The 26020-nt window shown below is 46.8% G+C and overlaps 1 protein-coding gene across 5 annotated transcripts; it reads right to left on the reverse strand.

Moving 5' to 3' along the window:
* Positions 1 to 6926: 6926 nt before the first annotated feature.
* Positions 6927 to 25981, reverse strand: PPIG (peptidylprolyl isomerase G). 5 transcript variants are annotated; one of them, XM_044303775.1, is made up of 14 exons: positions 25761 to 25981; positions 22907 to 22975; positions 22002 to 22076; positions 21469 to 21576; positions 21053 to 21097; positions 20258 to 20345; positions 19870 to 19899; positions 19637 to 19782; positions 17972 to 18158; positions 15519 to 15686; positions 15037 to 15106; positions 11272 to 11408; positions 9420 to 9972; positions 6927 to 9302 (listed from the first exon to the last, which is right to left on the reverse strand). In XM_044303775.1, the coding sequence occupies exons 2-14, from the start codon at positions 22965 to 22967 to the stop codon at positions 8730 to 8732; spliced, it is 2241 nt and encodes a 746-aa protein (XP_044159710.1). In that variant the 5' UTR covers positions 22968 to 22975; positions 25761 to 25981; the 3' UTR covers positions 6927 to 8729. The 5 variants fall into 5 exon arrangements, with proteins under 5 accessions (XP_044159710.1, XP_044159708.1, XP_044159709.1 ...); XM_044303773.1 differs by having other exon boundaries at positions 6927 to 9380; XM_044303774.1 differs by having other exon boundaries at positions 6927 to 9203; positions 9243 to 9972; positions 25761 to 25980.
* Between the last annotated feature and the right edge of the window lie 39 nt (positions 25982 to 26020).

Raw genomic sequence — 26020 nt, forward strand, 5'->3', positions numbered from 1 at the left:
CTACGTGAGAGAGGCAGCCCATTAAATTTATGTTAAACTGGTATAGGAGCAACTAGATGCAGCATACCAGCAGACACCACCAGGGGGAGGGGATAGTGGTTACCCTCTAAGGCGCACCCCCCCCTTTCTGCCAACTATTAAGCTGCAGTCTTGCCCAGGTGGGCTACTCACGCAAGGGCGCTCGGGAGCGGTCTGCTCCTTCTGCTGTGGCTCTTTCTCCTGGTCCGACATCTTCCGGTAGGAGAGCGATGCAGAGAGTGCAGCGGGAAAGTGCTTGCTAGCGTCTTATAAAAATCCATCCACTTCCGGGTTTCGGCCTGCGGCCCGGAAGTGACGTCAGACGCACGCGACAGCACAGAGCGTCTTTCCGGTCGGCTACTTACTGAGAGGTAGGCGACCCGCGGCAGCTCAGGGCAGGCTTCCCACAACAGGGAGCGTGACCCCGGCGTCCCCTGTCAGCTTGAGAACGAGTCCGCCGGAGAGCAGGGGACGCATCTCTGGGTGAAAAGGACCCGCAAGGGAGGCAAGGAGCACCCCCGATGCGGTCACCCAGGTATTTCAAAATAATAAAAACGAGGTCCACTTCACCTCCCTGAAAGCCAGAGAGGACTTTTACTCTGTCCTGGCCACTATAGGGGCAGGAACACACTGGTGAATGGTGGTGGGAGAGGTCCTTTTAAACCTCTGTTCCTGCCCCTACAGAGGTCAAGGGTCAATCTCTCTGGGCCATCATGGTGGTGAAGTGGAAATATATGTTTTGCTCTGGCCCGCTTGAGCGCAGTTCTACCTCTATGAAACTTGCCTGTGGCAGTTGCAGGCTACGCTGGTGGGGAATATATGAACCAAACTACCCAGAGGGTGTAGCGGGAACTAGAGGTTCATCCACCGGATTGCGTAGACGGAGCTATGTCAACCAAACGACCCCAGAGGATGGATTGGGAACTTCCAGAGTTTCTGCACTGGATCGCGCAGGTAGAGAATTGTCAACCAGACGGCCCTGGAGGACGGATTCGGATCTAGGAGGTCCTTGTGAAGTGCGCTAGGGAACTATCAACCACATGACCCAGAGGGAGGATTGGAATACTTCAGCTGTTCTCCCTGAATCTGTGCAGGTGGAGGATAATCCTAGAGGCGGATTGGGAACTGAGAGGTCCTCCCTAGTCCGGTGTAGGACACGGGCCCAGCCTGGTACCACATAGACAAAGTGGTCCTGCGGTCATGAGGGCTGAGGGGAGCCCGTATAACGCGCTTTTTATTTTATTGAAAACTAGGATGCCCAGCATCAAATGGGCAGAGACAGGAAGGGGTTAACTGCTTCAACTAAGGCACATTGCACTGGAGATAGAACCCTCAGAATGTCTGTTGCAGACCTAGAGAGGTGGCTGGCCAGAAAGGGTTAAGCTGCCTTTTAGAGGACCGGGGGCAGGGCCCAGCGGCTTCTGAGGGGAGTGAGGCGGGAAAAATTTGCGCCGGATTACAACCCCACCCCCATACATGTGGATATAGCTGCGGCCTAGTAAGTAGTGAAGCCAGGGCCTAAGTTTATGCGCACGGCCGACCGGGAGCCTGGCGGCCGGGGCGCAGAGGGACCTGAATAGTCAGGGGGTGTTCACCCAGCGGGCTGGGAAGAGCGGGGGCCGGATCTCTTGCAGTGCCCGGCCGATCACCCTTCCGGAGCGGCGGACGTAGCTGCGGGACTGGCCGGGGACAAAACAGTGCTCGAGAGGGCAGCGCGCTCCCTCACCTGCGCATTACATATAGTGGAGCTTCCTCCGCTCCTTCCCTGCCTGTCCGACCGATGCATGGTCCCGGTCCGCAGCGGTGCACCCCGGCCTCCCGCTCTGTCAGGTTATTAACCCCCTAACTGCCCGTAGCTGACAGCAACTCCACTGTAGAAGGGGTCCTGGGCTATATTCAAGGCGCATTACCACCCTGTTAACCCTAGAAAAACTTCTAGGCACCCTTAGGGGACCAGAACCTCCGATCTTCTGATCAGATGTCCCACAGCCTAATACCGAATTAGGGCTTATCCACATGACTGTTGAGTGGAGCTTCTTTTAACACCAAGAGGGAGGGGGGGAGGAGAGGGTTAACATACTCACCTAATCCTGTGTACTCCCCTCATCTTCCTCCTCTTCTCTTCACCCTCCCTAAGTGGGCCTATAAAGTGACCTTCTCCAGCTGGGTCACCTCCTCAGCAGCTGGCACTGGCGTGGCAGGAGTCTGGTATGGCGGGAGGGTCTTCTTTGGCAGACCTAGGTGACCCTTTGGCTGGCGGGAGAGAGCCTGCCCTGGTCCACCTTGTCTTCTTGTGGGGGGAGGAGGCAGCGTGGCGGATCAACGCTGGCGTGCTCCCCCTGGGAGAACAGGGAGGCGAGGGAACCACTGTCTCCCACCTAAAAGAAGAGAAAAAAAAATAAACTAAAATAAAAAAAATCTTCAGGAGATCAGGGGTCTCCTGATGGTCTTGCCTCCTATTGACACTAGAAAAAAAAAAATGAAGCGCTCTCTCCAGGCTGGAGGGGGTACAGCTGTTCATCATGTATCAGGTAAACTGATTAATTGTAGAGGAAGAACATGGTCGAGTACGTTATTCGGCGTGTGTCATCTAAGGGAGGATGCATACATATTGAACTTTGACGCCATGGACTAATACACCACAAAATCTTACATGCAGATTTGCAGCGTATTTCAACATTTCTATTGCAAAGTCGAGTTCTACCTAGGCATGTGGCATAATTTGAAACACATATTCCTAGTGGTGTCCTGAAAACTAATATTCACAACCCTCTTTGCCCAAGTCCTTCATTTCATGCAGTAAGTGTTCCTAAGAGCTCATTTGCATAACCTCTTCCCAGAAGGAGTGTTGCCTGGCATACAAGACTCCTCAGCCCTTTAGGCACTATCCATAAAGGAGATACAGTATCCACTAAATAAACCCAAGCATACTGAAGTTTTTCAATAGTCAATGGGGGAGACTTATGATTTGCAAGAGTTTACACTGCCGTAATTTGACCCAAATTTATCAGATTTTGCATGACGTTTAATAAATTTGGTGCATCTTTAAATGGGTTGCGTCACTTCAGCAATTGGCATTTCTCATACAGACATTGTTAATACAAGGCACTTACTAATGTATTGTTATTATCCATATTGCCTCCTTTGCTGGCTGGATTCATTTTTCCCATCAAAATATACACTGCTCGTTTCCATGGTTATGACCACCCTGCAGTCCATCAGCGGTGGACGTGCTTGCACACAATAGGAAAATCTGCCTGCCTCTTTATTGGTTGGGACCATGGGAGGTCACATAGGCTAGTGTATTTTATTTTTTTCTGTAGTGTGCAACCATGACCACTGCTGATGGATAGCAGGGTGGTTGTAACCATGAAGACAAAAAAAAAAAAAAAAAACATACAATGTAATTTGGGACCCAGCTCTGTTAACTAGTGTGTATGAAAAGGACTTCTGAACTAGACAACACCTTTAAAAGGTGATTTCTGAGACTTAAATACTGATAACTTGTGCAGAGGATGGGTCATCAGTATCTGATCAGTGGGGACACCCAGGCATATCCCCATGCATTCTGAATGGAGAGTAATCCGTTCAGGATGTCTTCAGTTCAGTCGTTTTGACTGATCAGGCAAAAAGATAAAACAGTTTATCTCCGGCGAAAAAATACTGAAGACATGCCTGAATACCGGATCCGTCCTTCCAGCCTGCGCAGACCGGTAAAAATGTGAAAAAATATACAAGACGGATCCGTCTGTCCGCATGACAAGCGGAGAGACGGATCCGTCCTTGCAATGCATTTGTGAGACGGATCCAGGTCCGTCTCACAAATGCTTTCAGTCAGCGGCAGATCGGCGGGCAGTTCCATCGTCTGAACTGCCCGCCGGATCACACTGCTGCAAGTGTGAAAGTACCCTAATGTGATCACACACATTTGACAGAAGTAGGTAGATGGTTGAACAAGTGGGGAATAAATCACGGCACACATTTTTGTTCATATGGCCATACAAGTTCAGCAGTACTGAGCCCAGGACAAACAATCTTTCATCATGAAACATTCCTTCTTCGAACGATCACTTGTGGAACAGCATATTGCACCAAATACTATCAAGTAATAGTGATTATCGGAAAAACATTTTAAACAGTCTTCAGTCGATCTTTCTGGATGAAAAAAAATCTTTTTTTTGGGTACTCACCTGTAAAATGTATCTTGCCAAGTCCATTGGGGGACACAGGACCCCCACTAAAGGGGGCAGACACCAAGCAAAAAAAAACTGTTTGCATCTCCTGACAGCTATACTACTTTCTGCAGGGAGAGAGCTAACCAGTTTGTACATTAGCACTAGAAGCAGTAAAGCGCCAATTAACTTGGCAAGAAAGAGATTTTACAGGCAAGTACACACAAAAAAAAAGTCATTGGGAGACAGGACCATGAGAATTTCAAAAGCGGTCCACAGGGCAGGAAGAGAACAAGGAACCCCAAAGAGCAAAGCCACACCGACGGACAATTAGAGCACAGGAGCCTGCAGCACCTTGCGACTCAGGGAAGCATCTGCGGATGCAACTGTACAATTTTGTAAGTGCGTGTAGAGATAACCATATAGCCCCTTACACACCTGAAAGCTGATGAGCAGTGGCATACTGCCCAAGCGCCATGGCTGAATGAGAATTTTCTCAGAGGGGGTGCCTTGTGTTTTTGGGTGATAGGCATTAGAAATAGCCAGCAGAATCAAATGGGTGATGGTTTCTTTGGAAGTCGTCAAAGCTTTATGCAGACCGTCAGAAAGGACAAACAAGGAGTCCATGTAGCGGAAGGAGAACTCTTCCAAGGATGGCATGTAGAAGGGCAAAAGGAAGGAAAGCCAATGTCCTCGTTGAGATGAAAAGGGTATACAACCTTTTGGAGAAAAAGATGGGACCGAGCAACAAACTACCTTATCCTGGTGAGGTACCAGAAAGGGGGCCTTGCAGCAAAAGGCCCCCAATTCCGACACCCATCTAATGGAAGTAAAGGGAACAAAAATGGAGGTGAAATTGCCCAGAAAGACTCAATGGGAGCTGACTGAACAGCAACAAGGACCAAGTTCAAATCCCATGATTGAGAGGGAGAACAATAGGGGTGAACAGAATGGGCTACCCCATGAAGAAAAGTCTTAATTGGTGCCTTGAATGCCAGGGCAAACACCAGGACTATAAGGGCATGGAGTCCGAAGTACATGTCCAGACCTTGCCACAAAGTGGTGGGAGGGAACTTTAAGTTACACTTTGTACAGGCGTATTGGGTGGGGACTGCTGCTGGATGGGAAAGTGTGTCCATAAATTTGAACATGGCTGCCAAGGTAAATGCAACCGCAGACTTACTTGGCTTAAGCAAGAGGAGGGCAGCAGAGGGAGAAAACAGAAGAGCAAAGCAGCAGAGCCCAACCAGGAAGCAAGTCAAAGGCCCTGAAGAGCAAAAATAAAATTATTCAGATGGCAGGCTGTATCCCTGTCCTGGTGCCTCCTCGAAGATGGCAAAGTCTCATGCTGCATGTTTGAGGAGAGACCACCCCTGGTGAAGCTCAGGAAAAGAAGAGACTCCACTCTGCCTGGAGAAAACTTTACAGTGTGAGGGAACGCAAACCCCCCCCAGTGGCTGGGATGTTGAGGCCTAGTAGGCTTCAGAAGCTGGGAACTCATAAAATAGTAATCCACCGGGAAGTGGCTGCTGATGGATCAGAACACCAAGAAACCAGAGCCATGAATGGGCTCTGGATAGGCATCTGGTCCCTACAAGAATGAAGCAGTCACAGCACAAATGGTGGCAATGATAGAGTAGGGGTGAATGAAGAAAAAACCTCTACTGAGAACACCAGAGAGGGGGAAGAAAAAAAAAAAAAAAAAAAAAAAAAAAAAAAGAAGAAGAAGGAGGGAGGGAGGACATACTCACAGGGGAAAAAAAAAAAAAAACTAAAAAAACGTCCATTCTTGGGAATGATAGAACGTTGAGGGGGGCCAACACCATCTTTCCTCCCAGCACGTGATACAGGGAGGCAAGGAGAACCCCGATTCCCACATAAAAAGAAAGGCAAAAACAACAAGAGCAGAAAGGGCCCTTTATAGCAGGAAGTACATCAAAACTGGTTAGCTCTCTTCCAGCAGGAAGGGGTATAGCTGGCAGGAGTGGCTTAGTGTCTGCCTCCTAGTGGCAGCAGCGATACCCACGGTTCTGTGTCCCCCAATGACACTAAGGCTACTTTCACACTAGCGTTCGGGTTTCCGTTCGTGAGCTCCGTTTGAAGGAGCTCACGAGCGGACCCGAACGCAGCCGTCCAGCCCTGATGCAGTCTGAATGGAGGCGGATCCGCTCAGACTGCATCAGTCTGGCGGCGTTCAGCCTCCGCTCCGCTCGCCTCCGCACGGACAGGCGGACAGCTGAACGCTGCTTGCAGCGTTCGGGTGTCCGCCTGGCCGTTCGGAGGCGTGCGGATCCGTGCGGATCCGTCCAGACTTTCAATGTAAGTCAATGGGGACGGATCCGTTTGAAGATGCCACAATGTGGCTCAATCTTCAAGCGGATCCGTCCCCCATTGACTTTACATTGAAAGTCTGGACGGATCCGTCCCAGGCTATTTTCACACTTAGCTTTTTTTTGCTAATATAATGCAGACGGATCCGTTCTGAACGGAGCCTCCGTCTGCATTATTATGAGCGGATCCGTTCAGAACGGATCCGCCCGAACGCTAGTGTGAAAGTAGCCTAATATGTATGATCACCTTTTTTGAGATTCAGTTGCTCTTCTTTGTATTTAGTAGATCAGAATACACTGAATTTGTTGTTTACCATAAAAACACAAAGGTCTGTATAGCTGTAAAAAACAAAACAAAAAAAAAACAAACAGCATAATAGTCAGAATAAGACTATACAAACCAAAATGCCTAAATTCTGAAACATGTCTACATGTCTCACCTTTAATGGTACTGCCTCATAGGGATTATATACATTGCTAAAGAACAAACAGCACTGGATACAGCAAACAATTGATTTGTACTTTACAGAAACATTGGAACATCATTAATAAAAAAAAATCTTGAAACCAACTAATAAGGTTCTGTGGGAAAACAAAAGCAGATTGTGACATCAGGTAAATAAGCAATCAGCTAACTATTTAAAAAAAAAAGTATGAGACACTCACAGAAGACGGGGATATGTTCTCCTTGGAGTCTTGTCAACAATTAACTAAATATTTCTTTCTTGGACTCACATTAGCTTTTATATGGGGGATCCTCGGCTCCACTGAGTCATCTGCAAATTGCAATAAGGCTCTATTCACATACCATTGGAGCCCTCTAAGGTATATGTCGGGAGAATTTCCCAATGCACATTTCCGAAGGAGGGTTGCAACGTATGCCACTGTATAGGCATCCATGGCCATACGTACCAATAGGCTCCCATTGTGAAAAGCTTAAAACTGCAAAGTCACTGCAACTCAGGTGTGGTCTGCAAAGTCACTTGCAACTTTCTTTCACATATGGTTACTAGTCACATGGGAATGAAGTGTCTGCGTGCCCCCCCCATCCACAAAAAAAAAAAAATAAATAAAAAATATTTTATAGTGACTCATGGGCAATTTACACTTTCCATATCAACAGTGTACACCAAATTACTTTTCATTCACCTTTCCCTTTGTTTTGGATCCATTTGAGCCCCCTTGACCGCCATAAAAATGCACAAAACAGAAAAACAAAGCAATGGATCTCTCATAGGCCAAATACGAAGCCTTAGATTACACTGATCACTGAGAATGTAGAACTTAGCCACTGTGTATTTTCATCACCTGTTTGCAGCCAAAAGTCCTAATTCCAGGTTGAAGAACTGGCCTTTAATGCACAGTACCGCACAATAAACCGTTTCTACCATGAGCATACCAGTTAAGGGTTGTCCAAGTTAATTATTATTTTTTAAGTCAGGGAACCCATTATAGCAAAAAAAAAAAGAGGAAGAAGTTAGATTTACCATTTAAACCCCTCCATTTCAGCAGTCACTCTGTCCTCCCCATCACTGCAGCCATGATATCAAGTTTTGGCTGCAGTGACGAGGTGTCCCTATACCACACGTGACCAATCACTGGCCTCAATGGTATCTGGAGCGGTCACATGCGGTATACAGCCACATCATCACTGCAGTAAAGAAAACAAAGCCAGGCAGGGAGGATAGAGCGGCTGCACAGGAACAGTGGGGGATCAGAGACAGTAAGTACAATATTTTATTATTCCAATAGGCTCCCTGCCTAAAAAACCAAAAAACAAAAACACCTTGGACAATCCTTTAAAACAGGGTTACTGGTAATGACGTTTGTTAATAGCATTATTTTAATTATAGAACATGCACTTTTTTTATACGCCTGCAGAAAATATATTTTTCTCTTAAATCAAGCCAAATTTCATACACAACTCAGGAGAAAGCCATCCTGTGCTTGACACGGTTTTACATCTAAAAATAATTTTGGAAAGTTCATTAAAATGTCATGAATACAAATGATTCAGACTGAGGATTAACAAAAACATGGAACCTAAAGTTTTTGCTTTAAAAAAAAAACAAAAAAAAAAAACAGAAAGCTGAATGTCCTTTAGGGTAAGTTTAGGTAGGTAGTATTTATATTTCATTTCTCATTGTTGTTATCAATACTCTTAGGACTTGACAGGTTATTTAATTTTGTTTCTTTTGCGCTGGAAGAATCACGCTTCACGACTGCAAGACTTTTTGCTGGTTTCCTTGCCATGTGAAGACCTTTTTTTCTCCTTGTCTTGGCTTCTTCGGTGGGATGAACGGTCTTCTCCGTGAGTACTATGTACTGTATTGGAGTCTGGACTAGTATGATTTCTACTGGACCTCCGGCCCAGTTTACTGTCTGGACTACTGCTACGAGAATGCCTCCTTTTATGGCTTTCCCTCTCTGTGTTCTTCTTCTGAGAGCTACTTTCCTCCCTTCTGGAGGAGTCTTTGCTTTTGCTTTGACTGCCCTCTCTATCTGAAGATTTTGAGCCTCTCCTACTTCTACTTCTTCTATTTCTGGACCTCTCTGGAGTTCCCTTTCGGTCTCTGGATCTGGTACGACCTCTTCGCTTTGAGTCTCTTTCCTTGCTTCTTGCATGGTCTTGACTCCTGGTTCTGTCATTATCTCTGCTTCTTGAGCGAGCTCTTCGATTATCCTCTCTGCTTTTGCTTCGTTCCTTAGTTTTACTACTAGCCTCTCTGCTTTTGCTTCGTTCCTTAGTTTTACTACTAGCCTCTCTGCTTTTGCTTCGTTCCTTAGTTTTACTACTAGCCTCTCTGCTTTTGCTTCGCTCCTTAGTTTTACTACTAGCCTCTCTGCTTTTGCTTCGTTCCTTAGTTTTACTACTAGCCTCTCTGCTTTTGCTTCGTTCCTTAGTTTTACTACTAGATCTATGTTTTGCTTTCTCAGACTCTCTTTCCTTGCTCTTTGCTTTTTCATGCTGCTCCTTGCTTTTATCATGCTCCTTGCCTTTACCTCGCTCTTTGCTTCTATCCCTTTCCTTACTTTTACTCCGCCCTCTCTCATTTTTTGAAGTACTGTGCCTCGATCTCTCTTTACTCCTGCTTCTCTCTTTGTCTTTTGCTTTGTTATTAGAGTGCTTTTCTTTATCTCTTCCCCTCTCGTGCCCTCTTTCCTTACTTCTTGAACTGCTTCTGTCTTTACGTTTGCTTGGATTATCCCTATTGGTTTTTAAATTCTCCTTGCTTTCACTCCTTTCTGATCTTGTTCTTTTTCTATTCCGTTTTTCTTCATTTTCAGCATCTTTAGATTCCCTGTCTTTGCTGCTTCGTTTGTGGTCTTTACTTCTCTTCCCGTGATCACTTTTTTTGTGTGGACTCTCAGAATTTTCTCTTTGATCAGAATGTTTCCTTTCTCTTCCACGGACGGGGCTTTTCTGGCTATCCTTGTCATTCAATTCACTCCTGTAGGAAAAAAGAAAAAGAAAGATCTATCCACACACACACACACACACAAAATGGATTTTTGGCACCTAAAGGGACTGTCAGGAGTTTTGACCCCTGCAAAACTACTGAGAGAGCACTAGGTAGAGGCTAGAGTGAGGTTGGCAGTCATATCTTTACTGCAGCATTATCAGCATGAAACTGTCAGTTTTGCAGGGTCAAAACACTTAACTCTCCCTTTAAAGTAAGAGTCTTGCCTTGTCAAGCACAGCAACCAAAGGCCCTGCCGCAAGTTTAAAGGGTATTCTAGTTATATAAATGTATCCCCTATCCACAGAATAGAGAAGAACTATTAGATCGGTGGGGGGTCCTACCACTGCAATCCTCAGAACGGGGGCCCCGTATTACAAGCTGCCCCCCCCCCCCCCCATGAAATACTTTAAAGGAAGTGCGTCAAATATTTTGACCTTACAAAACTGTTGACCGCTCTGGGTGGGGGCCTGTGGTCTATACCTTTCCTGCACCAACAGCTGTGAAAAAAATAAATAAACCCCCCCCCCCCAAAAAAAAAAAAAACAAAACACACCGCAAAAAAAAATTGAAAACATCAGGGGACAGCCCCTCGAAAACAGAACATGTGAAACTGCTCTTTGTGATAGACTAGTTCCAGGCAGGTTTCCACAAGATGTGGAAATCTGTGGAACCCAAATACTGTAAAGCCTTGCTAGTGGTGCTAAGACTTGGAAAAGGAGGTTTGGATAAAAGGAACAAACCCGTAAAGTATGTGTGCATACGACAATGCAGAATCCTGACTGCCTAAGGCTACTTTCACACTAGCGTTCGGAGCGGGTCCGTCTGATGTTTCATCAGACGGATCCGCTCCTATAATGCAGACGTTTGCATCCGTTCAGAACGGATCCGTCTGCATTATAACGTAGAAAAATTTTTAAGTGTGAAAGTAGCCTGAGCGGATCCGTTCAGACTTTACATTGAAAGTCAATGGGGGACGGATCCGCCTGAAGATTGAGCCATATGGTGTCATCTTCAAGCGGATCCATCCCCATTGACTTCCATTATAAGTCGGAACGGATCCGCTCGCCTGCGCACGGCCAGGCGGACACCTGAACTGAGAATGCATTAGGGCCAGACGGCTGCGTTCAGGGCCGCTTGTGAGCCCCTTTAAACGGAGCTCACGAGCGGACACCTGAACGCAGGTGTGAAAGTAGCCTTAGTGGTATGTGCATACAACAGTAAAATGAAAAGGGCGGGGGGAAAAAAAAAAAAAAGAAACTTTGATGGTCGTTGATCAATACAACATACTTATCTCCCTTGATCCAACGTTCTCCACTAGAATATCTCATTCTTTGGGTTCTCTGCATTTCCTGTCTCCAGTGCGGGGGAGTCTCACTTCTTCTAAACCGATCCCTAGACCTAGACCTTGAGGGTGTGCGGTAGCGCTAAAAACAAAGAGAAAGAAGGCTTTATCCTAGAAATCTAATCTGCTCTACGAACGAAACCAAGATAAAAGTAAAAGAAGATTTCCAGTAGTGATTGTTTGAAAGATGAACTGAGTTTTCTGTGACTTCCTGCCACACGTGAAAAACAAATCGATTGGCTTAATATAAAATTGGGGGTGTAAAGGAACTACACAGTAAGCAGCTCTGCAAACAGGACTGATGTGATTGCTGTCTCTATATAGGATGGGTCATCAATATTAGATCGGCGGGGGTCTGACTCCCGGCAACCCCGCCGATCAGCTGTTTGAAGAGCTGGACTGCAAGGTGGTCATAACCAGTGATGGTCAGTTCGCAGTGTTCGGCATTGAACACATGCGGGCTGCCATCTTTAGTAAGGTAGACTCACCCATCCGGCGATGCACAGGTAAGCCCTTGCCGGGAGCCGATCTGAAATCTAATGCAGTCACCGGGAGCAGGCAGTTCCGAGAACAGCCCGATGAAGGTCCCTGGCGGCTGTTCTCGGAACTGCCTGCGAACTGACCATCACTGGTTGTAACCATTGAAATGAGCCGTGTATAATGTGATGGAAAAATGAGTCAATCCAGCAAAGGAAACAATATGGACAATCGCAATACATTAGTAAGTGGCTTGCATTCACTTCCTGTATATAATACATGTGCTTGCACACTATAGGAAAAAGCACTAGCTCATGTGCTCTCCCATAGTCCCGGCCACTAAGATTCCGGCGGTTTTTCCTATATAGTGTGCAAGCATGACCACCGCTGATGGATTGCAGAGTGGTCATAACTAGGGATGAGCGAATTGACTTCGGATGAAACATCCAAAGTCAATTCGCATAAAACTTTGTTCCAATACTGTACGGAGCAGGAGCTCTGTACAGTATTAGAATGTATTGGCTCCGAGAAGTTAAGTCATAAATATCAGATCGGTGGGGGGCTGAAACCCAGGAGTAAAAGCACTCCTAATCAATCCAGCAAATCCACAGCATGTAACTACACTGGAGTGCCTATATATTCCACTGTAGTAACAGGTAGGACTCAAAAACCATCATATACAACCTACAAAACTACTAAGCCACAACATACCAAAGTCATCGAAAAATATGGGGATCTTCATTTAATAATCACATATTAAAAACATCAATACATAAAGAATGAGCAGCAGAAAAAGGCGTCATCACTGGAGAACATAGATCCTCGTAAAAAGTAATAATCATAGCATCCAGGTGACAATATAAAGAAGGCAAGGACCATGGAAGATATTGCTGTTAGAGATCGGGTTTGCAGTGAATGCAGCTGAAAGTGGAAGTAAAAGCAGGTTTCTCATTCCGTACCATTGGGGGACACAGGCTTGACAATAGGTATAGCTGCTGCCACTAGGAGACGACCTCAAGAACAAAAGTGCGATCTCCTCCCTCCAGGGACTAAGCTAAAACTGTTTTAGGGTACTTTCACACTAGCGTTTTTCTTTTCCGGCATAGAGTTCCGTCACAGGGGCTCTATACCGGAAAAGAACTGATCAGTTTTATCCCCATGCATTCTGAATGGAGAGTAATCCGTTCAGTTTGCATCAGGATGTCTTCAGTTCAGTCGTTTTGACTGATCAGGCAAAAAGAGAAAACCGTAGCATGCTACGGTTTTCTCTCCGACGAAAAAAACTGAAGACATGCCTGAACGCCGGATCCGGCATTTTTTCCCATAGGAATGTATTAGCGCCGGATCCGGCATTCAGAATACCGGATCCGTCGTTCCGGCATGCGCATATCGGTAAAAATGAGAAAAATGTACAAGACGGATCCGTCGGTCCGCATGACAAGCGGAGAGACGGATCCGTCCTTGCAATGCATTTGTGAGACGGATCCGGATCCGTCTCACAAATGCTTTCAGTCAGCAGCAGATCGGCGGATCCGGCGGCCAGTTCCAACAACGGAACTGCCCGCCGGATCACACTGCCGCAAGTGTGAAAGTAGCCTTAGCTTAGTGTCTGTAGGAGGCAGACCTCCCTGCTTTGCAGGTCTGCTGATTTTTTCCTTTTGGATTTTTTTTTTTTTCCTAGCAGGATTACAGGCAGTCCTAGCTGCCTGCACTCCCAACCAGGAGACGGGAGACCAGGGGGTCCCCAAGCCCGCTGCTCCTTCCCAGTCTCCAAAAGACAAGGAGGACCAGAGGGTCCTAAAGCCTCTGCATCCCGCCAGCCTTCGGGTTACCAAGGCCGCCCGCGACAAGTCCCCTCCGTTTTTGGTGTAGCAGTCCTGCCCAAGGGGCCACACACCAAAGGTGGCGACCCGGCTGGACCCAGGGTGGGGGGGGCAGAACACATCAGACTGGTAAGTATTCCCCTGGATCCATACCCCTCTCTCAGGTTACTTGCTGTGGATGGCCCCCACGAAGCCTTGTCCACCCAGGCAAAGGTAGCCCTCTGTGCTTGCCAAACATCTGTCGCCCACCCCCGCTTGTAAATTAAAGGTCCCAGCTTCTACTGCAGCCTACCTCTGATCCGCTTGCGGCGGTACTTCTCTCCTGGCCAACACATCCCCTTGGCCGGGGCTCCTTGCGGCAGCACCGCTATACGGGGAGTGGGGAGGAGAGACCTCCAGTTGGTGCACCAGCGCTCCCTTTAATTATCGCAGGCGGCCGACTCCATTAGGGGGCGGTTCACAAGTTCTCCCTGCTTCCCCCTCCTTCTAGCTTCCTGGTGCAAATTCTTCGCGCTTGTTCTCCTGACTCCACCTATCTCCTGCTCAGGAGGACCTCTGCGGACTCTGGCATCAGGCTTTTTTTCCCCCAGACAGGCTGCAGTAAAGGGACACAGCCTGGGTAAGCCCTTTCCCCCCTTCCGACAGGGTCTAACTTTAGCCCTCCTACCTTTCACTACAGGTACTTACTATGTCCGAACCCAGGCCCCAAAGCCGGCGGTCTCTTCTGTGCGACATTTTGCATGTGTTTTTTGTTGCTCAAAATTCCCATCTGGTCAGTTGGATCTCCTCTTGCTCTTCTCCACAGTCAAGTGGCTCTCACCCTGTCCCAGTTTATGGCTTACCCCTGGGACTGCTCAATGTCAAGCCTGTGTCCCCCAATGATACGGATGAGTAAACTAGATTTTTGTACTTACCGTAAAATAAGTTTCTCTTCCGTTCATTGGGGGACACAGCTCCCACCCATCTTCTCTGGTTACAGGCCTCGTTGTAGCCTGCGTGATTCTGGGTTTGTACATAGTTTATTTTTTTTGTTTTTCCTTTTGCTTCTCCTACTGCTTTTGCACAAACTGTTTTGCTTAGTCCCTGTAAAAAGGGTATCGCTGGAGCTCACACTTTTGTGCTTAGCGTCGCCTCCTAGCGACAGCAGCTGTACCCACGGGTCAAGCCTGTGTCCCTCAATGAACTGAAGAGAAACAGATTTTAAGGTAAGTACAAAAATCTAGTTTTTTCAGCTTTTACTCCCAACTCTCCCGATGTGCTTGAGATAATGCTGTGATGTACTTGGAATGTCAGCTTTCCAGCAAGAACAGGCCCATAGCTCTAGCTCCTACCAATCTGGAGATATGAGCAGTGCTCAGGCAAAACTATCAGGTGGTTAAATACAACTCCATTAGAGAAATAAAAACTTACTCTTGGGCCTCTACCCTTGATCTTCCTTCCAGACCTGGTTACTAAGAGTCTTCTCTGATAAAGCGAACTGCTGATGGAACAGAAATATATAAAATATTTTATTATATGAAACAGCCCAAAAAATTACACTGAAATAAGCAACATGTATTGCAGTACGAAGAAGGCATGCCGAATCCACTTAAGTGTTCTCGGGTCCATTTCAGAAATTTACACGCCTCTAAGTTTATGCGATAGAAGAAACATGGTCAGCTACATTGTACCAATGCAGTCACCCTTGGGCACCCTGGATTTTAACATACCTCATGAGACAGTGAGTACAGGGCTAAGTGGCACCATAAGTGTCTGCCAGCTGCCTCCCTCTAACTGGGGTAATGAAAAACATGCATACTCAGATGATTACCACATTGGTCATTTACTGAGGAGTCGGGGAGATGAAATAGGAAAAATGTCAGCAGTTCAAGCTTTGATCTGTACACACTTACCTTTCCCGCTCACGTTCTCTGTTGTTCACTCTGCTTTCCTGTTCCTCAGCTCTTTGAGGGCTCTTTCTCATCAAAAACTTGTTTTCTGGCACAGTTGGGATCTCTTCTGGACGGACAGTGGATGTCACTTGAAGTTCTTGATCTTCATTTTCATTTTCACTCTCAGAACTTAAGGGGGGGAGAAAAAAAAAATAAAAAATAAAAAAAAAAAAAAAAAGCATGTTAGTTACTATACTGGAGTGCCTATATATTCCACTGTAGTAACAGGTAGGGCTACAAAACCATCATAAACAACCTACAAAACTTGTAAGCCACAACATACCAAACTCAAAGAAAAAGTATCACCTGTCTGCAGGGAAACGTTAATAATCCACCTACATCAACAAGGATTACTACAATACCTGAGCTCCTACTTTTTTTGTTTGCACCTCTCGCCTCCTTAGGCCTCCTGCACACGAACGTTGTGTGCATCCGTGGCCGTTGTGCCGTTTTCCGTTTTTTTTCACGGACCCATTGACTTTCAATGGGTCCGTGGAAAAATCGGAAAATGCACCGTTTGGCAGCCGCATCCGTGAGCCGTGTTTCCTGGCCGTGAAAAAAATATGACCTGTCCTATTTTTTTCACGGCCAACGGTTCACGGGCCCATTCAAGTCAATGGGTCCGTGAAAGAACACGGATGCACACAAGATTGGCATCCGTGTCCGTGATCCGTGGCCGTAGGTTAGTTTCATACAGACGGATCCGAAGATCCGTCTGCATAAAAGCTTTTTCAGAGCTGAGTTTTCACTTCGTGAAAACTCAGATCCGACAGTATATTCTAACACAGAAGCGTTCCCATGGTGATGGGACGCTTCTAGTTAGAATACACTACAAACTGTGTACAAGACTGCCCCCTGCTGCCTGGCAGCACCCGATCTCTTACAGGGGGATATGATAGTACAATTAACCCCTTCAGGTGCCGCACTATCATATCCCCCTGTAAGAGATCAGGGCTGCCAGGCAGCAGGGGGCAGACCCCCCCCCCCCTCCCCAGTTTGAATATCATTGTGCGGCCCCCCCCTCCCCTGTTGTTAACTCGTTGGTGGCCAGTGTGCGCACCCCCCTCCCTCCCTCCCTCTATTGTTTTAATACATTGGGGCCAGTGTGCGCGCGCCCCCAACCCCCCCCCCTCCCTCTATTGTTTTAATACATTGGGGCCAGTGTGCGCACCCCCCAACCCCCCCCCCCCTCCCTCCCTCTATTGTAATAATAGCATTGGGGCCAGTGTGCGCACAACCCCCCCCCCCCCCCCGATCATCGGTGGCAGCGGAGTAGAAGATTTTCATACTTACCTGGCTGCTGGCTGCTGCGATGTCTGCGTCCGGCCGGGAGCTCCTCCTACTGGTAAGTGACAGCAATGCGCCGCACAGACCTGTCACTTACCAGTAGGAGGAGCTCCCGGCCGGACACAGAGATCGCAGCAGCCAGCAAAGTATGAATCTTCTACTCCGCTGCCACCGATGATCGGGGGGGGGGGCACACTGGCCCCAATGCTATTATTACAATAGAGGGAGGGAGGGAGGGGGGGGGGGGTTGGGGGGGCGCGCACACTGGCCCCAATGCTATTATTACAATAGAGGGAGGGAGGGGGGGGGGGGTGGGGGGGCGCGCACACTGGCCCCAATGCTATTATTACAATAGAGGGAGGGAGGGGGGTGCGCACACTGGCCACCAACGAGTTAACAATAGGGGAGGGGGGGCCCACTGGCCACCAATGAGTTAAAAACAGGGGGGGGGGGGGGTCTGCCCCCTGCTGCCTGGCAGCACCTGCCAGGCAGCAGGGGGCAGTCATGTACACAGTTTTTTTGTATATTCTAACCTGAAGCGTCTCCATCACCATGGGAACGCCTCTGTGTTAGAATATACTGTCGGAAATGAGTTTCACGATGTAGCTCATATCCGACAGTATATTCTAACATAGAGGCGTTCCCATGGTGATGGGGACGCTTCAAGTTAAAATATACCATCGGATTGGAGAAAACTCCAATCCGATGGTATAACAGAACTCCAGACTTTACATTGAAAGTCAATGGGGACGGATCCGTTTGAAATGGCACCATATTGTGTCAACATCAAACGGATCCGTCCCCATTGACTTGCATTGTAATTCAGGACGGATCCGTTTGGCTCCGCACGGCCAGGCGGACACCAAAATGACTTTTTTTTCATGTCCGTGGATCCTCCAAAAATCAAGGAAGACCCACGGACGGAAAAACGGTCACGGATCACGGACCTACGGACCCCGTTTTTGCGGACCGTGTAAAAAAACGTTCGTGTGCAGGAGGCCTTAGCTTGTAAATTTTAAATTTATTTAAAGTATTTCACAGGACCCCTGTTCTCCTGTTTGGTGGGGCTCCCAGCAGCGATTTGTGTACTGTAACCATAACAGAAAATCACTCCGAAGTGACTTTACCTTTTCTTGGTCTTCTTACGCTTTTTTTTCTCCTTCTTCTGCTTTTTTGAATTTTTCTTATGTTTCTTCTTTTTCTTCTTGGCTTTTTCCTCCGAGTCAGAAGACGAATCAGAAGACGAGTCGGAATCACTTGAACCTTCAGTGTCACTGGAAGATGAGGACTTGTGTCTTTTCTTTTCTTTTTTAGCTAATGGATTTGATAGAGTAGAACATAAAGCAGTTCTTATGGAAGGTTCCATCCTAGATGATATACAACATACACATAACTTGATCACAAGCTTTTCCCAAAATGAGAACCTGCTGATAGTTGTTGATCTGGTAGCTGCAGTAATCTGCCGTCATCACTCTGTCTAAAGTCGTCCCAGGTCAACACAGAGCGCATGGACAGGGGTTGTCATCAAGGAACCACCCCTTATAATACTAGAGATATGTATGCATATTTTTTTTGTATTATGTACCAGTATGCAGTCAGGCTTGCAGTGGCAAACGAGAAAGCACAGAGGCTGGTGCTCACAGGGCGATTTGGTTTTGATAATTGATTAAATAGGTGAGAGAATACTACTCATCTTGTCCTGTTGTGCAAATTTAGACAACACTAAGGCCTTTCTCACACAAGCGTGACGGATTAGGTCCGGATGTGTTCAGCGAAACTCGCACCATTTTGAAAGCAAGTTCAGTCAGTTTTGTCTGCGATTGCGTTCAGTTCATTTTTGTTTTCCACCCGAGTGCAATGCATTTCACGCGCGCGATAAAAAAACCTGAAGGTTTACAAAAAACATCTCTTAGCTGCCATCAGTGAAAAACGCATTGCATCCGCACTTGCTTGCGGATGCAATGCGTTTTTCACTGAAGCCCCATTCACTTCTATGGGGCCAGGGCTGCGTGAAAAAACGCAGAATATAGAACATGCTGTGTTTTTCACGCAACACAGAACTGATGCGTAAAAAAAAAAATATATAAAATTTTTTTTTATAAAAAGCAAGCTCATGTGCACAGAACCATTGAAATGAATTGGTCAGGATTCAGTGTGGGTGCTATGGGTTCACGTCACGCATTGCACCCGCGCGGAAAACTTGCTCATGTGAAAGGGGCCTAATGTGTGCATCAGTAGAACCCCTAGGGGCCTGTGCTGCCGGTGTCTTCAGGATTCCTCTCTGAAACAGGGTCCAGCCCTCAAGAGGTAGAAATGAACAAGATATAGCAGCGGGAAGGACTTCCACCCACCCGTTTGGTTGACACCTTTTAGCGCATACACGAGCCAAACGTCCAAGTATGAAAATTTATTTATTGGGAAATTATAATCCCCAAGAACACCTCCTCCCTGCCAAATGGTGCTCGCACTGCAACAGCACCAGAAGAGCAGCTTTTGAGAACATGATTGTGATCCCTCGCCGCCTCTGATATCACTCACTACTTAAATACCTGCAAGCTGCTCTCCCAACCAAACTGCTTTGGCTCCGACAACTGCAATTTAGGCAACTGGTGTACACATAATGTACGATTGCCTTACTTCTAAATAATACTCTTCCGGGCATGAACACAATCAAAAGTTCCTACTGCTCGGTACTAGCAATGTTTCTATGGGAGAAGTAATTCACTATCTAACAGAGCAGGTCATGATATTTTTTTTCAATTTAATCATAATAAAAAAGAAGAGGTTCTCACATTTTGACTTCTGAACATGGACGAGCTCTCCACAATTCTGTATCCTGACTTCCGCTGTTGGCCTGCTGGAGGCGTCTGTTTTCTGACTTTCAATCTCCCTGATCACTTCCTGTCCAGATATCAATTGTCCAAAAACAACATGAAGTCTATAAAAAAAAAAAAAAAAAGGGAGTCAAACCAAGCATACCAAGAAGAAATAGGCTAAGTAAAAGCCATACAAAAGCGATAGTTACCCGTCCAAATGTGGCGTTGGCTTTGTTGTTCTGAAGGGGTTCAGATAAATGGAAGCATAAAGCAAAGCAGGAGGGAAACAAGACAACACACAGTTAATTGCATAATACAACACACACAAAGGATATTATATCCACTGATTTACTGGGGACAAGGGTTTGGTCATACATTTCTCCATCAGGAGCCACTACGAGAGTAATATAGTATTAGAGGGCACCATTTGAATGGAAGAGTGGCAAGTGTAATACATTACAGCTATGATTCCTCCAGATTGGAGAGACACTTTGATCAGACAAGTCCAAGGCAGAGACCCAACTCTACAATGTGTAAATGCATTAAGAGGACACAGACTGGGAAATGACAACCCCAAGCAGTAATCCGACTACTCACATGAAAAACTGTGACCCATTAGTGTCTTTGCCTCTGTTGGCCATGGACAGCAAGAATTCCTTGTTGTGCTTAACTGAGAAGTTCTCATCTGTAAGAAAGACAGGACTATTGTTAGCAAGACCAGAGAGAAGTGGCACATGGCTGCAGACTACGCTCAGGTCTGCACAGGAGCGGCAGACGCAAATTTACAGCAGATTTATAATCATAACTAATTAAAAGGACCTCTGTCAGCAGGTTTGTCCCTATGACACTGGCTGACCTGTTACATGTGCATATGGCAGCTGAAGACATCTGTGTTGTTCCCATGTTCATATGTGCCCGCATTGCTGAGAAAAGTGATGTTTTAATATATGGAAATGAGCCTCTAGGAGCAACGGGGGCGTTACCATTACACCTAGAGGCTCTGCTCTCTCTGCAACTGCCCCCGCCCCCTGCACTTTGACAGGACCAGGCGTGATAACGTTTATACTGTCTGGTCTTATCAAAGTGCAGAGGGCATGGCCATTGCAGAGAGAGCTGAGCACCCGTTGCTCCTAGAGGATCATTTCCATATATTAAAACATCACTTCTCAGCAATGCTGACACATATGAACATGGGGCCAACACAGATGTCTTCAGCCGCCAAGCACACATGTAACAGGTCAGCCAGGGTCATAGGTACAGATCTGCTGACAGATGCCCCTTTAAAAAGAAGAAAGTGCACAACAAGAAATCAGACTAACGTATCGTAATATAAGTCATCAACTTCACAGTGCAGAGATCTAAACCACCTGTGGTTGCCAATGGTTTACATACCTTCAAAAAAGCCTCCATAGATAGACTCCCCACCTCTTCCATTTCCTAAAAACAAAAATATGTACAGTGTAAAGAAAGTTGTGTAACTCCCCCCCCCCCCCCCCTCAAAAAAAATTATAATAATATACAACAATTGCCTTTTGAAAGCCCCTCCATTCCGTGCCAAGGCTTCTAGCGGACCAGAAGTGATAAGGTCCCATCCATGAACATGTTAACAGCTGTACTCATTCACATGACTCTGTGGTGACGCTTTCAAAAAGTCCTCCCCCCCCCATTACATTTTTTTCAAAGAGCTTAATTGCAGCTGGTAACTTTTTTTTTTTTTTTGGGGGGGGGGGGGGGGGGGGGGGGAAGAATCAGGCAACAACTACTGCAGCACAAACAAGACCTAGCTAAATGGAGAAACAAGTGCTTACCTTCACTAAAATCACCTCCCTGGATCATGAATTCTTTCACCACTCGATGGAACATGCAGTTTTTGTAATGCAATGGCTTCTGTGTGATTTTCCCAATGCCCTTTTCACCTAGGTAGTGAAAGAGAAGACACGTGTTCCATATAAAATCACAGCATTTTAATGTCTGACTGCAGAACAATGTGGGAAAGGAGTCCCGGTCCTATGTGGCCCTCCTCCAGGTACACTGTGCATGTGGCCTAAAAACCATCACCAGTCACCAGAATGCCAAGTGTCCACCACAATACGGTCAAGAACACTATTCAGTCTACAGGTCTATGGCGGTGTACAAAGGCGGCACTACTACAAACTGCACAACCTCAACATTTGCCTATGGCGGGGGAGCAATAAGGTCTGGCATAACACTCTGACTTCCTCAAATGGTGGCATTTTTTTCTTCTTCCTATAATGAGGTTGCAATAATGTCATAATTTTATTGCAACTCGTCAATGACACAATGTCAGTATGGAGCCTGTGACAAAGGCGCATCAACCAACCTGTGCAGAGACATCGGAAATTATCACACGTTTTTGGACAAATGTCTGCAAACAGTTCAAAGATGACTCTTCCAGCTGCAAGAAAAGAGAGAACACCATTAAGAATACCTCTGAGTGATCGTGTAGAACGCAGGACAAAGGTCTTCAACTCTCAGCCACCAGCCCTCGTGTAGTGGGTGCTCCCTCAACGAGCACCCGTCCCTGGCCACTGAATGCAAAGCGACAGCTCCCACTGGGCTGACTGGCCAAGAAAGATCCCTTAGGCCTCTTTCACATGAGCGAGTTTTACCAGCCAGGTCCGACGCATGTTGTGAACGGACGGCATCTGGACTGAAATCACAGCAAGTTCTATACTGTGCAGCCCTGACCCCATAGAAGTGAATGGAGCTTGTGTATAAAACATAAGGCATCTAGATGCAATGCATTTTTCACTGATGGTTACTAGATGTAGATTGTTATTCTTCAGTGTTTTTTTTTATTTTATTTTTTTCACACCAAAAAAAACCGAAACACTGATTGCATTTAGTTATTCCCTGAACAGATCCCGAAACTATCCTTATCGCTCGTGTGAAAGAGGCCTTGAAGTGTTTCTGTAGTTGTAAATAACATTTAATACATCATATGTTTTGATACAGAGGTCTCTGAGTGCCGAGACCCCCAATGATCACTAGAGCGAGGAGAGAGAAGCGTTCACCTCACACACTCCCTCCAGCTGCAGATGGGCTCAGGATTGTCCATCTCCCGCACACAGCGCTTCTCTCTCCTCTTTTTAGTGATCAGGGGTGGTCTCCGGCTCAGACCCCCACAGATCAGAGCCTTTGATTTGTCACTGACGTGTTAACGTTTTTTTCAACGCACAGAATAGAACTACAGAATACGGTATGACATGGTCATATCAGCCTTACCAGGTACATTGTTGACTGTAATATCAAAAAAACAACGAGGACGCTGAACTTTGACCCCCATGATTCCCACTGTAAAAAAGAAAGAAAAAAAAATAACTATGTGAGACAATTGCAATAGACGGCAACATAGCAAGTATACATCACACAGAGACCCTTCCTACCCCCATTACACGTGACTCCAGTCAGCTGACTGCCTCCAGTCTATCTGCCATTTAAAAAAAAAAAAAAAACGTATCATGTGTCACAGTGAACTGTCAGAAGTTCTGATCAATGGGGCCCGGGGCCGAGAATCCCAGCGATTGGTGACACTAAGGGTCAGAAGAGCCCAGATGAACGCAGGTGCCTCTTCCTTTCTGATCGACCCTGTTCTCTGTGGAGCAATTCATGTACGGACTGAGACCTTCTATAAATCCATACGCTGTGCGACAGAGGTGAGCCGAGCCATACTGCCCCTTGTTTCAGGAAATGCTGGGGTCTCAGCACCTGGACCCAAACTTCTGACAAAAGTTTTTTTGTTTTTTATGGTACATACCTATTAAAGAGATGCCCTCTCCTCTCCTGACATGTGTTTCAGTAACTACTTACATCCCCAGTGTAATAACCATTGTGGATCCTCCATTCTTATGACTATGTTGAGTCATTCCTCTATTTTTCCTGCAAGAAGTTATGAATGGAGTACAGCTGGGTGTGTGTCCCTGTCACTGACTGGATAGGGTTAGACTTTGCAGGGACCCCCCCCCCCAACTGATAACACCCTATCTGTAACTTTAATGCAAACCGCTAGTAATTCACTCAAACCTCTAGTAGAAATAACAGGAATGCTACAACAGAGTAGATGCTCCAGAATTGTTATTACATGGGGAACAAATGTAGTTACTAAAACTGACATGTCAGGCGAGGTCACCGCTTCTCTTTAAGGGAACCTGTCAGCGGGATTTTGTGTATAGAGCTGAGGACATGGGTTGCTAGATGGCCGCTAGCACATCCGCAATGCCCAGTCCCCATAGCTCTGTGTGCTTTTACCGTGAAAAAAAAATAAAAATTTATCTCCTTGCTCCCCGACGTCAGACAGCCAGAGCGCCGTAATCTCGTGACGCGCGAGCTAGCGCATGCGCAGTGTCCTCATAGTGTTCCTTTCCTGTGCTGGCATCAGCCTCAGGGAAGGAACAGTGCATGCGCTAGCTGCTCGCGCATCGCGAGATTACGGCGCTCTGGCTGTCTGACGTCAGGGAGATTCTGAGGATGCGGGGCCGCGCTCCTTCACGCTGGACTCATCTCAGGGACAGAAGACATCTCAGGGTAATTTGCATATGGATCAAATTGGTTTTTTTCCACAATAAAAGCACAGAGAGCTCTGGGGACTGGGTATTGCGGATGTGCTAGCGGCCATCTAGCAGCCCATGTCCTCAGCTCTATACACAAAATCCCGCTGACAGGTTCCCTTTAAGACCACATCCCTCTGCGTGAACACTGTATATTCAGCACAAATTTTATCTGGGATAGATTTTTCCTGTTTTACTATTTAAAATGGCTATGAAATCCCATCACTATGGATGGAAGACCACAGAGGGGGCCGGCAGCTCACAGCGTCTTCATCAATATGGACTGTGGCTCTACGGAGGAGCAATAGGAGACACGACCGGCAGCGGCGAACCAGTAAGAAAACCAAGGCGAATAATTTATGGAGGCACATTTACCTGGTAAAAAAAAAAAACCTTTAAAAGATCAGCTACACAGGACAGATTGTCCGCTGTGGATCTTGGCGAGATTCTGCATCTTTTTCCCATGTGTTACAGTGAAAGTGAAATCTGCAACATTTGCTCAGGATTCACAAGAGGTCAAGCACAGATTATTTATTTTTAGGCACCTTATATTCCTACCCATCCCCTATGCGTCTGTTTTCAATGGGGAGAATGGCAGTGGCCACTCCCAGACTCCTGCGGCAACAAAGGATGGGGCATACTGAAAATCCAACATGTCCAATCCTTACTTGGGACGCCCCCATATACATCAGATAATCATCCGGTCTTGGCAAAATTGATCATCTGAGGTATATGGGCACCTTACAATACTGTCTACATTTGAAGGTGCCCAAGATAAGCGGTGCCAACTATACCCATCACACCAGTAAGGCAGGGGGCAGTCAGAGAGGCTGACAAGCCTTAGCATAGCTTCAAAGAGGTTTTCCAGGATCAAAATTTTGAGGGCCAATCCCTATAAAGGTGACTACAACCCTCGAAATCAGCTGCTTAAAGGGGCCACAGTGCCTACAAGGAACTGGCTGGTAATGGAGTTCCCTTTTAAGGATCTGTTTTATTAAAGGAGTTTTCCACTCCTCCACCCGGCTGTAGATCTCTGTATATTCTGGCACTTGTAGTGCACAGCAGAGAGGTCCAATCTCAGCTGACATAACTACAACTCCCAGCATGCCTTGAGAGCCACAGGCTGCTCTATCTGTAGATATGAACACGTGCTGGGATTTGTAGTACTACTAATCCCCATCAATAAATGAAAGGAAGGCTGTAGATATTAGCATATGCTGGGATTTGTAGTACTAGTAATCCCCACCAATGAAAGGAAGGCTGTAGATATGAGCATATGCTGGGATTTGTAGTACTAGTAATCCCCACCAATGAATGAAAGGCTGTAGATATGAGCATATGCTGGGACTTGTAGTACCGCAGGGCATCCAGCCATGGCCCTGGATCACACGTGCACGCTGGGAGTGATAGTCAGGGATGCCCGGACTGATCTCAGGTTGGAACCCGCGGTCCTGAGCTCGGGAGTCGGCCACGGCCAGCTCGGCTGCAGGAAACGCTGTGTGCATGCATTAAAATACGTCCCGGGCACTCACCTCAGTCCGGACGGTGGACACCGCGGAAGGCGAGGGCCGGGGCGTCTTCTCCTACAGTCACGGAAGCAGAAGCGTGCGGGACCTCCAACTAGCAGAACACCATCCGGCCCAGTCCGCCTCCCTCCTCTGAGCGCGGAGACCACACAGACATGAGCTGGCAAGCGCCGATCCAATCGTTCCCCTCCCTCAACTACTGCAGTCTGCTGAGGAAGATGGCCGCTCTGATGTCGGTCACGTGACCCAAACTGCGCTTAAAAGCG

This window comes from Bufo gargarizans, chromosome 8 (genome assembly GCF_014858855.1).
Source record: "Bufo gargarizans isolate SCDJY-AF-19 chromosome 8, ASM1485885v1, whole genome shotgun sequence".
Taxonomy (NCBI): domain Eukaryota; kingdom Metazoa; phylum Chordata; class Amphibia; order Anura; family Bufonidae; genus Bufo; species Bufo gargarizans.

What these genes read in the sequence shown, in the direction of transcription:
- PPIG (XM_044303771.1), bottom strand. Translation starts at nt 22,967, where the DNA reads ATGGGGGTCAAAGTTCAGCGTCCTCGTTGTTTTTTTGATATTACAGTC. An exon ending in AATGGGTCACAGTTTTTCAT is followed by an intron (nt 19,900 to 20,257) that starts GTGAGTAGTCGG and finishes GAACCCCTTCAG; the next exon opens with AACAACAAAGCCAACGCCAC. An exon ending in AGAGAACGTGAGCGGGAAAG is followed by an intron (nt 15,107 to 15,518) that starts GTAAGTGTGTAC and finishes CTGTTCCATCAG; the next exon opens with CAGTTCGCTTTATCAGAGAA.